The following is a 12,609-nucleotide window of genomic DNA, read 5'->3' as shown; positions in this document are numbered from 1 at the left end:
TTCTTATATATCCCAATCAGAGCTGCCCATTCTTTGCCTTTCTCTTTTGTTAAAGTCAAGGGAGGTCTCCATGACAACAATGAGGCAGCAAAATCTAGCAGACACAGTCAGGCTGGGAGTGGGAGTCCTCGAAGACTTCACATGAGGGGGGACCGTCAATTAGAAAAAACAAACTACAAAGCAATTACATCTGCACCATCTTATTTTAATAACATTAGCTGTCACCGACTCTCAGAATGAAATCTGGAGTATAGCAAAGTAAGCAGTTTGGCAATGTGTAGTCAGTTCCTTTGGGATGGAAATTGTCAGATTGTAAACTAATCAGTGATAACATATCTTAATGAGTATTACAGCTTCGTAAAACACAGGACTATAAATTTCTACATGATCATGCAAAACTACTGACAGCACTAGGTAAAAGGTGGGGAGAACAGGACATACATATCTTTTGCAGAGCTTTTTCAATCAGGAGTAGTGTGAGTATAAACCTTTATTCTGCAAGTGCCCAGGTAGTGGGTCTTCACTGTCAACTGACAACTGTACTGGTCTCCTTATTGGATACTACAGCTGTCAGTCAGAGCAGAAGGGGGGGCAATGCAGAGAGCACTTTACATGGAAGCACCGCCTCCAGGGCACTTGCCTGGAGGAATAAAGGTTCATATTCATATTACTCCTGTTTACAAAAGCTCTGCAAACAGTATATTTGTTTAGCCCTCTTAAGCCCCCACTTAGTGCTATCAGTAGTTTTCCAAGATCGAAACTACTGACAGACTACCTTTAACCAAATCCTTAGCTTTAATCTTTACATATATTTTTTGCCCTATAAGACACACTTTTCCCCCCAAAGTGATGGAAAATGTCAGTGCGTTTTTTGGGGCAAATACTAATGAGCACTTCCATTATAGAAGCGCTCATTAGTATGGAGGACCGGGGAGTGAATGCAATGTTCCCGTGCAAGCTCTGTACTCATCGCTTCCTGGTCTTCTCCTGCAGGTCTTCACACACTGTGCTTTGACCTGCGCACAGCATGAGGACGTTGGTATGCTCTGTGACATCACTCTACGCTGCATCATGTCACAGCACATCTTGGCGCGAAGAGCGCTGGATCTCAGGAGCATCGGCCACCTTCAGAACAGGAGAGGTGAGTTGATTATTTTTGTTAACTTGGGGGTCTTATTAAAATGGGGGTCTGATCTCAAGTCTTATTAACAAGGGGGTCTGATCTTATGTCTGAATGGGGGTCTTATAAACATTGGGGGTCTGATCTGAGGTCTAACTGAGGTCTGCATATGATCCACATTGTTTGCCTACCGAATGCGGACCCGTTCATTTCAATGGGGCTTCAAAAGATGCAGCAGTATACCATGTGCTGTCCGCATCTGCATATCCGTCCCACGGACCGCAAAAAAAAATAGAAAATGTCTTGTTCTTGTCCGTTTTACACTAAATGTGGAATGCACACGGTTGGTATCCGTGTTTTGCAGATCCGCAATTTGCGGACCGCAAAGACGGCTACAGCCCTAACTTAGTATTCTCAGTATTGATGGACTATGTAACACCTTTATGGATAATTTTCCCTTTCCATTAAAAATCCGCTCGTTGAAAGGTACAGAAATTATTGCTACAGAAAAATAGATCCATCAATAGAATTGCTGACAGTTTTCGGCCATTAGGTAGATGTTTAAGGCTTGACTGCATCTTCTCATTAATTAAACAGGTTCTCCAGGAGTTATTTAAAATGTCTGGCAGCAAACTGTCCTAGAATGTGAGCAGGACTGGATGCCACCACGTGCAGAGTTGCCTAGGGGGCATTCTGATTACAATAAATGGTAATGATGCAATTTTGCCTGTCTAGCCATCATGGCTGAGCAATCTGACAGGAAAACTCACCAATATGTATTATGTGCGAGTGCCAGAATGTAGAGTTTAGTGAGGCATTGCCCCCTCAACCCCGAGACAGCTCTACAAGTGGTGGCAGTCCAGCTCACATTCTAGGACTGGTTGCTGGTGACCATTTAAAATTATTCCTGTAGAACCCCTTTAAAGAAGTGCTTTAGCTATTTTCTGAACATATAATACTAACACAGCAATATTTAAGCATTATAATTTTCAGCCCAGTTGCATCCATATACAAACCGGATTCCAAAAAAGTTGGGACACTATACAAATTGTGAACAAAAACGGAATGCAATGATGTGGAGGTGCCAACTTCTAATATTTTATTCAGAATAGAACATAAATCACGGAACAAAAGTTTAAACTGAGAAAATGTACCATTTTAAGGGAAAAATATGTTGAATCAGAATTTCATGGTGTCAACAAATCCCCAAAAAGTTGGGACAAGGCCATTTTCACCACTGTGTGGCATCTCCCCTTCTTCTTACAACACTCAACAGACGTCTGGGGACCGAGGAGACCAGTTTCTCAAGTTTAGAAATAGGAATGCTCTCCCATTCTTGTCTAATACAGGCCTCTAACTGTTCAATCGTCTTGGGCCTTCTTTGTTGCACCTTCCTCTTTATGATGCGCCAAATGTTCTCTATAGGTGAAAGATCTGGACTGCAGACTGGCCATTTCAGTACCTGGATTCTTCTCCTACGCAGACATGATGTTGTGATTGATGCAGAATGTGGTCTGGCATTATCTTGTTGAAAAATGCAGGGTCTTCCCTGAAAGAGATGACGTCTGGATGGGAGCATATGTTGTTCTAGAACCTGAATATATTTTTCTGCATTGATGGTGCCTTTCCAGACATGCAAGCTGCCCATGCCACATGCACTCATGCAACCCCATACCATCGGAGATGCAGGCTTCTGAACTGAGCGTTGATAACAACTTGGGTTGTCCTTGTACTCTTTGGTCCGGATGACATGGTGTCCCAGATTCCCAAAAAGAACTTCGAATCGTGACTCGTCTGACCACAGAACAGTCTTCCATTTTGCCACACTCCATTTTAAATGATCCCTGGCCCAGTGAAAACGCCTGAGCTTGTGGATCTTGCTTAGAAATGGCTTCTTCTTTGCACTGTAGAGTTTCAGCTGGCAACGGCGGATGGCACGGTGGATTGTGTTCACTGACAATGGTTTCTGGAAGTATTCCTGAGCCCATTCTGTGATTTCCTTTACAGTAGCATTCCTGTTTGTGGTGCAGTGTCGTTTAAGGGCCCGGAGATCACGGGCATCCAGTATGGTTTTACGGCCTTGACCCTTACGCACAGAGATTGTTCCAGATTCTCTGAATCTTCGGATGATGTTATGCACAGTTGATGATGATAGATGCAAAGTCTTTGCAATTTTTCGCTGGGTAACACCTTTCTGATATTGCTCCACTATCTTTCTGCGCAACATTGTGGGAACTGGTGATCCTCTACCCATCTTGGCTTCTGAGAGATACTGCCACTCTGAGAAGCTCTTTTTATACCCAATCATGTTGCCAATTGACCTAATTAGTGTTAATTGGTCTTCTAGCTCTTCATTATGCTCAAATTTACTTTTTCCAGCCTCTTATTGCTACTTGTCCCAACTTTTTTGGGATTTGTTGACACCGTGAAATTTTGAATCAACGTATTTTTCCTTTAAAATGATACATTTACTCGGATTGAATGTTTGATCTGTCATCTACGTTCTATTACAAATAAAATATTGACATTTGCCATCTCCACATCATTGCATTCAGTTTTTATTCACAATTTGTTTAGTGTCCCAACTTTTTTGGAATCCGGTTTGTACTTTGAAACCTTTGTTATAGTATTACAGTCCGATCAGACCGCCAGTCCGCAGTTTACGTTCCTGTGTAAAATGGAAGTCAGTTTCCCCTGTGTGGAAACCTTCATGTGAAGTATAAAATTACTACCATATCTATAAAAAAAATTCTGGACAGCTCTCAGACACTTCCCTTCCCCAGTACATAGTGGATGTACGGTGGATGTCAGAAAGGGGTTAAAAGGTATGGCCACATGCTATAGGACATAAACTGTGCAGATTTTCTGCAACAGAATTGCAGGATTGTGTGTGGAAAATCCCCAGTGTGTGCAATAGCAGCAAAGTGGATAAGATTTTAACAAATCTTTAAATTTTTATTTCTTCAGCATGTCAACTTATTGCCATGGATTTCACCCTTTGCCATGGAGAAGGTGAAATCTGTAGAAAATCCACAGGATTTCCACAACAAATTTCTGCAATAAAATCCATACAGTATGGTGCAGATTTTGCTGCTACAGTGGTGAGTCCACTACAAAATGTGCACCTAATTGTGAGGAGTTTGCTGTATTGCAAAGGGCCAATTTTCCTTCCCGACTCCAATCAGGCAATCAGAATATCTCCCTGGATCAACGACCCCTCTCTAGTAACTATAATCTATGATAAAGTCCTGATCAAAAGTTTAAGACCACTTGAAAAATGGCAAAAAATCATATTTTACATTGTAGGATCTTAACAAGGTTCCAAGTAGAGCTTCAACATGCAACAAGAAGAAATGAGAGTGAGACAAAACATTTTTTGAGCATTTAATTAATTGAAAATAACGATTAAACTGAAACAGGCTGTTTTTCAGCTGATCAAAATTTTAGGACCACATGCCTTTAAAAGGCTAAACCTTTGCAAAGATGTGGATTCATTGTCATTTTCTGTCAGGTAGTCACACAAATGTTCTTAAATGATCCTGAGGGTTATGGAACAAAAAAGTCAAGTGAAGGCCCCAAAAAATTTCATCAGCACTGAGCCGGAGGATCCAATTGGCTGTCCGTTAAGACACTGGACGATCCTTGACCCAAATTAAGGCCCTTACTGGTGCTGACTGCAACCCCATAACCATCAGATGGCATCTGAGACTGAAGGGCTTCAAAAACAAAAAAGTCTTTAAAGACCTCGTCTCCTTGAACGCCACAGAACTGCTTGTTTGGACTTTGCAAGAGAGCACCAAACATGGGACATTCAAAGGTGGAAGAAAGTTTTATTCTCTGATGAGAAAAAATGTAACCTTGATGGTGATAATGGTTTCCAACATTACTGGCATGACAAGCAGATCCCACCTGAGATGTTTTCTACACGCCACAGTGGAGGGGGCGCCATAATGGTCTGGGGTGCTTTTTCCTTCAGTGGAACAATGGAGCTTCAGGAAGTGCAGGGGCGTCAAACGGCTGCTGGCTATGTCCAGATGTTGCAGAGAGCATTCCTCATGACTGAGGGCCCTCGTCCGTGTGGTAACGACTGGGTTTTTCAACAGGACAACGCTACAGTACACAACGCCCGCAGGACAAGGGACTTCTTCCAGGAGAATAACATCACTCTTTTGGCCCATTCTGCGTGTTCCCCTGATCTAAATCCAATTGAGAACCTTTGCGGATGGATGGCAAGGGAAGTTTACAAAAATGGACAACAGTTCCAGACAGTAGATGGCCTTCGCGCGGCCGTCTTCGCCACTTGGAGAAATGTTCCCACTCACCTCATGGAAATGCTTGCATCAAGCATGCCGAAACTAATTTTTGAAGTGATAAACAATAACAGCGGAGCTACTCATTACTGAGTTCATGTTTGGAAGTTGGATTTCTGTTTTGGGGGGGGTTTAGTTTTTTTTTGGAGGTGTGGTCCTAAACTTTTGATCAGCTGAAAAACAGCCTGTTTCAGTTTATTCATTGTTTTCATTAATAAAAATGTTTTGTCTCACTCCCATTTCTACTTGTTGCATGTTGAAGCTTTACTTGTTGCGTTCTTGGTAGGAAGCGGAACTCTCAAGTAAGCAGTTGTAGGATATGTCTTTTTAAGAGGTGTAACATCCCTTATGCATATTAATGTTTTAATGTTGCCATGTACATGAATAATAATGTATTGATGTTGTTAAGATCCAGCCATGCTAAATAAGATTTTTTGCCATTTTTCAAGTGGTCTTAAACTTTTGATCAGGACTGTATTATTACACTCCAGAAATACGTCGGCCTCTCTTGAACTCTTTTAGTGAATTCACCATCACCACCTCCTCAGGCAGAGAGTTCCATAGTCTCACTGCTCTTACCTTAAAGAATCCTCTTCTATGTTTGTGCAGAAACCTTCTTCCATCCAAAGATGTACACTTGTTTGGCTGCTCTCAGAACTCTATAGAAATGAATGGAGCATGCTGGGAGTCAAAGTTTCACCACAGCTGGGGTACCGGAGGTTAGCCATCACTGGTCTAGATGCCGAGGATGTCCCCTTGTCACAGTCACACTCCTGGGTATAAATAGATGATGGGAGAGATCTCTGTACTGACCCCTGATATATTTATACATGGTTTTTAGATCTCCCCTCAGTCATCTTTTTTCTAAACTGAATAACCCTAATGTTGATAATCTTTCAGGGTACTGTAGTCCCCCCATTCCAGTTATTACTTTAGTTGCCCTCCTCTGGACCCTCTCCAGCTCTGCTATGTCTGCCTTGTTCACAGGAGCCCAGAACTGTACACAGTACTCCATGTGTGGTCTGACTAGTGATTTGTAAAGTGGTAGGATTATGTTCTCATCATGGACATCTATGCCACTTTTGATGCAAACCATTATCTTATTGGCCTTGACAGCAGCTGCCTGACACTGGTTTCTACAGCTTAGTTTGCTGCTCACTAAAATTCCTAAGTCCTTTTCCATGCCAGATAGTTGCCCATGTTATCCTGGTCCGCCATCTTACACATCTCTACCTCAAAGAATTTAGCAAGAAGTTAAATGTTCATTAGCGTATAAATTCGAATGTGTTGCGTTCTTGGTAGGAAGCAGAACTCTCAAGTAAGCAGTTGTAGGATATGCCTTTTTAAGAGGTGTAACATCCCTTATGCATATTAATGTTTTGATGTTGCCATGTACATGAATAATAATGTATTGATGTTGTCTTGTCATGTATATGAATAAAAATGTATTAACCACTACATACACATGTATGGTGCAGTGGGATGTGATTTGCCGCCCAACGCCGTACAGGTACGGTGCTCTGATCTGGCAGGTGCAGGAGCTGCACCTGCTCAATCAGCGACAGGGGCCTGGCTCTATCTGATAGCCAGGCACCTGCTGTATACACCGGCATCAGTGAATACACCGATGCTGGTGCATTAACCCCTTGTATGCCGCTATCAGCGCTGACCACAGCATGTATGAGGTTTGTGGAGAGAGGGGGCTCCCTCTCTATCCCAATCAGGCCCCCACGCTGCAGTGACAGGTACCCAGTGGCTGTTATGGCAACCCAATGCCTTATACAGACCCTCCAGACTGGGTCTCTTAGGCAATGAAATCAAATAAAATAAAAGTTTCAAGTAAAAAAAAAAAAATAAGCGCCCCTTTCCCATTATTAAACCATATAAAATTGTAAAAAAAAGACATACTGGGTATCGCCACGTCCTTAACGACCAGCTCTATAAAAATATTACATGATCCATCCTGTCAGATGAACACCGTAAAAAAAAAAAAAAAAATAAAAACAGTGCAAAAACAACAATTTTTTTTTTCTCACCTTGACTCACAAAAAGTGTAATACCAAGTGATCAAAAAGTCATATGTACCCAAAAATACCACCAATGAAAATGTCACCTCATCCCGCAAAAAATGAGCTCCTAGATAAGACAATTGCCCCTAAAATAAAATAAAAATATGGCTTTCAGATTTTTTCTTTTCAAAAATTATTTTATTTTGTAAAACTTAACAAAATAAAAAAATGGACAATATTAAGTATTACTGCTTCCATAACAACCTACTATATAAAAATATCAAATGATCTACCCCCTCAGTTGAATGCTGTAAAAAAAAAAAAAAAAGGTGCCAAAACGGTGCCATTTTTGTCACCTTTCCTCACAAATAGTGTAATAGCAAGCAATCAATAAGTCGTATGTACCTCGAAATAGTACGAATGATGAAAACATCATCTCATCCCCCACAAAAAACAGGCCCCCATTTAAGACAATAGCCCAAAAAAAAAAAAAAAAAATGTATGGCTTTCAGAAAATGGCACAAAAACAAGATTTTTCTTTACAAAAATGTGTAAAAGTGGTAAAATATATAAAAAAATATATTTATACTGACCAGTAGAATAAATATAACATGTAATTTTTTTCTGCACAGTGTATGCTGCAATAACAAAACCCAAAAAGCAATGGATGAATTGCTGCATTTATTTATCCTGCTTCCCAAAATGCAAAATAAAGTGATCAAAAAGATGCGCCTCAAAATAGAACCAATGATGATGGCAACTCATCCCTTAAAAAAATAAAGTTCTTACACAGAGAAAAACATATGGTTGTCAGAAAATGAGTAGACTGGTACCCCAGAGACTGTTACCAACATGGTGCCTGTAAATCGATCCATCAAAATCTGAGCTGCAAAACCCATGAGCAGTTTACATCCACATATGGGGTGTTGCCATGTTCAGAAGAAAATGGGTAAGAAATTATGATCTGCTTTGTCTCCTAATACCCCTTGGGAAGATGAACAGTTTGAGGCTAAAACAACGTTTTATTGGAAGAAATGAAATTTTTCATTTTCACAGCCAAGTTTTTCTAAATTCTGCAAAATGCCTTTGGGGTCAAAGTGCTCAGTACATCCCTTACTAAAGTCACTGAGGGTTGTAGTTTCCAAAATGGGGTCACTTTTTGGGGGTTTCCACTGTAGGGAGCTCCAGGCATGTGGCAGAGAGATGAAGGCACCCGCCGCTCCTTCCCCTGAAGAAGGCACCCGCCGCTCCTTCACACACTGATAGCAACACCGCAGGAGAAATGCTAGCACAGGCTTCCAGTATCCGTAGTTTCAGGTGCTGCACATCTCGTATCATCTGAAGGCAATCGTCTATGCTGTGAAGATACGAGATGTGCAGCACCTGAAACTACGGATACTGGAAGCCTGTGCTAGCATTTCTCCTGCGGTGTTGCTATCAGTGTGTGAAGAGTGGGAGAAGAGGGTTGCATTGACAATCCAACACAATGGGCAGCACATTGAACACATTTTATAAGTGCTCAGAAACTTGTTAATAACTCATGAAAGAATAAAGTTACGTTAAAACCAAGCACATCATTGTTTTTCTTGTGAAATTCCCAATAAGTTAGATGTGTCACATGACCCTCTTCCTATTGAAAAAACAAAAGTTGGATTCAAAATGGCCAACTTCAAAATGGCCACCATGGTCACCACCCATCTTGAAAAGTTTCCCCCTCACATATACTAATGTGCCACAAACAGGAAGTTAATATCACCAACCATTCCCATTTTATTAAGGTGTATCCATATAAATGGCCCACCCTGTAGTTCATTCGTACTGGTTTCAATTTATGAACTATTATACCATATGGATCGGCTTTGAACCTCTCTTCTATATATCCACGAATACTATCGCATATCTATCAGCTTGAATTTCTGGACATTTTATGTATTTAAGCAAGATCTAGTTTTAAGTGGATGCTGATTTGACATTTTATTATTTTATATTTTTCAATTTTTTTCTATTTTCTTCATATTCGATTTTAGCTTCTATATTTCTGTATTTATGGTGTACCATTCGATTTCAGTATTTATGTTAAACTAAATAGTTTATAGCAATTTTTTGAATTAAATTATTTTAATGTACCTACCTGCAATTCATTGGTTTTAGATGTGTTTTGGATGGTGAGTGCTTGTTTATTTATTGACTTTTACCATATTTTATTATTCTAGTGACTGGGTGAGTCACTATTAAACTAAGCACCCCTACCATAACTAAACAAGATAGGAAAGCCACTATATCTACATTTTACTTATCTGTAAATTACTAAGAGGTCATAAATACATATTTAAGCCACATTCTTATCAGTAAGACAAGAACTGAGCTTTGATGAGTGTTTATAATGTCAGAGAGCAGAGATAAGGAGCCCTTTAGCTCCCCAACTGACGGAAAAGACAGAAAATCCACAGGCTGCGACTACAGCATCTCAGCTATGTATTGTCACAGGGCACCAAAGGTGCACTCGGTCTCCCATTAGCCACAGACCTGCTGCTTAGCTTCAGGAGCGAGGATCTGTGTTTGGCCTCGTTCCCAGGGCGGCTTTGCTAGCTGGGAGGCTCCCTGCTCCTAGGTCTGCTTTGAGCACCGAGCTGATCACTCGGTGCTCGATTTGTCTGTCTGTCGGTCATGTGACGCTGGCCACGTCACATGACCCTTACTCCCCACTATAAATGCAGGCAGCCTGCTGGCCACAGGTTGCCTGTTAATTTTAGGTATCTGGTGATTGTTTTGTTCCTGCATACTTACCTGATCCTGTGTTCCCTGACGATTCTCTGCCTGCTCCTCCTGTACTGCGCATCTCTCCTGGTATCCTGACCCCGGCTTCCACCTGACGATTCTTTGCGGACTCCTGTTGTACTTCGTTTCTCTCCTGGTATTTGACCTCGGCTTTTCCTGACTATTCTCTGCTCATTCCTTAGTACTGCGTAGCTCTCTAGGTATTGACCCGGTCCGTTCACGTTCCGTTATTTGTCTTGTCTGTCTTCCCAGCACGTATCCTAAGTTAGGGACTGCCGTCTAGTTGTCCCCTGTCATTAGGACTTGCGAGGCAAGTAGGCAGGGCCAGGGGTGAGGGTGGAGCGCAGTGGTCACTATTCTCCCCCCTGTGTGTAGTGTACATTACCGTCACATGTATAGAAAAAAGGATGCCGTATTTTTTAATAAAGACCAATTAAAAAAATTACTTTTATCTCAAAATGAGTACAATGCAATAATTAAAAAAATAACTTCCCACAAAGGTCTACATAGCCTTTAAAACATCACTATTATATGACATAAAATCCAAGTACATCTCTGATTTTAGTTTTACATTTATTATAATACAATTTCCTTCGTGTATATACAAGATTGCAGTGGTACAGGTATTATTTTTTATGTTTTTGTGGGTATCGCATGTCATTAGTCATGAACATACCACTGGGTTTACAGGTACAATATGAAGAGACCTTTAGACATATTGTATTAAGATTCATAACGGTTAAAAAAATCATGGCACATTTGGGATCAGTAATAAAAAGTTATATTGTACAAATCGGCATTATGCACCATAAGTCAAGTATACATTTGAACGATGTTGAACATGCAAAGATTTAATATACTGATCCATCTTTGCAAGTTAAAAAAATTACACTTTCTTTAAAGTTTCTCTAGGAAATATATGAAGTTTTATCAAACTTTGGAAGCAATTTGGAGTGAAGATATAAAACAGTCTATACTGTGTGATTTAAATAGTAAGACACAGGCAACATGTGTATACTGTACAGGTCTGCTGGATTGTTTCGTACAGCTGATGGGAAGATCGGTGTGTGCTTTCAGTGCATAGAGTCCTTAGGACAGATTATTGTTAGGAGGAATCCAATGCGCTGTACTCAGTGCACAGTTTAATTCCACTGGCATGAGCAGTCCAGCGGCTCTTGGATGACATACATCACTTCAGTCCCGTTTCCTGAGCAGTAGAGTGGCACAGTCAGATTCTGTACTCCATTTTCCCGGCAACATTTACAGAATCTTATATGGCTATCAATGTTTACATTAAAGATTGTTGCTGACGGGCACTTTCCATCACAAGAGGCCACAGTGATCTGTTGAGAAATATTAAATGGTTAAATATAAATCTATACACGTGTGTGCATGTAGGCGCATTTATAAGGGCATTGTACTTGTAGAAAAGCAGCATTATGATAGATTGCTTCAATATACGCTTTGGTATGCTTTACCAACTATTAACATTACTGCTTGCTCTGGGGTTGCCATGGTAGCTAACAGGATAGCATCTCTGTGTATGGGCATCCTGTCATGTAGCCTCCAGTCCAGCAGAGCACAATCATAAGAAAATATTACAACAGGATTTTGTCTCATTGAATCACTGTTAATGTGCCCTAGGTATTGGGATTTTTAATCCCAGAATGCCTCTGATATTAACGGGACACTTCCATAATTTTTTTATCACATTTATTAACAACTTGCATAAGGATATCTTAGATAGTTTTTTTATAAATTGGGTCGATGGTTTTCTGGGTATAGGGAGTCATTTATCAAACTGGTGTAAAGTAGAACTGGCTTAGTTACCCATAGCAACCAATCAGATTCCACCTTTCATTTTCCAAACGTGCTGTCCAAAATGAAAGGTGGAATCTGATTGGTTGCTATGGGCAACTAAGCCAGTTCTACTTTACACCAGTTTGATAAATCACCCCCATAATTTTTTGAAGTCACTGCATGTGTTCTACTTCCAGTCTTGGCTCTTTAACATTCTTTTTTCTGAAGGGGGGAACCTTTAGAATGTAGACAGTCTTGCTTAACTCTGTCATGTCAGATCATCACTATGACCAGAGATAGCTCATCTGCATTGACTCAATTAAAGCATCATACAATATACTATTCAATGCAATGTTCTTTTGTGGGCATTTTTATCTAGGCCCTTTAAGAGAACAATAGACATGACATACTAGTATCCCAATTATACCCCTACTATTATCATGGGGATTACCATTCAAATAATATCTTCTCCTCACAGCAGCAGTAAACTGAAAATGGACTACTTATGAATTTAGCAGGTCTTATTTCTTTAGGCTGTTAGAGGAGAATATTATTTTTTATTTAATTCTCATACTGCCAAAATGAAAATGAT

At 40.4% G+C, this 12,609-nt stretch overlaps 1 protein-coding gene across 1 annotated transcript in view; it reads right to left on the bottom strand.

Annotated features, from left to right (window-relative positions):
• Nucleotides 1-11,359: 11,359 nt before the first annotated feature.
• OTOGL (otogelin like) overlaps nucleotides 11,360-12,609 on the bottom strand; it is a 307,829-nt gene continuing 306,579 nt past the window's right edge. The window contains exon 54 of the mRNA XM_040412979.1: nucleotides 11,360-11,560. Coding sequence (XP_040268913.1) covers nucleotides 11,360-11,560 — 201 coding nt within the window. The remainder of the gene's footprint in view (nucleotides 11,561-12,609) is intronic.

Source organism: Bufo bufo, chromosome 1, assembly GCF_905171765.1.
Source record: "Bufo bufo chromosome 1, aBufBuf1.1, whole genome shotgun sequence".
NCBI lineage: Eukaryota > Metazoa > Chordata > Amphibia > Anura > Bufonidae > Bufo > Bufo bufo.
This window is presented reverse-complemented; position numbering and strand designations above follow the sequence as displayed.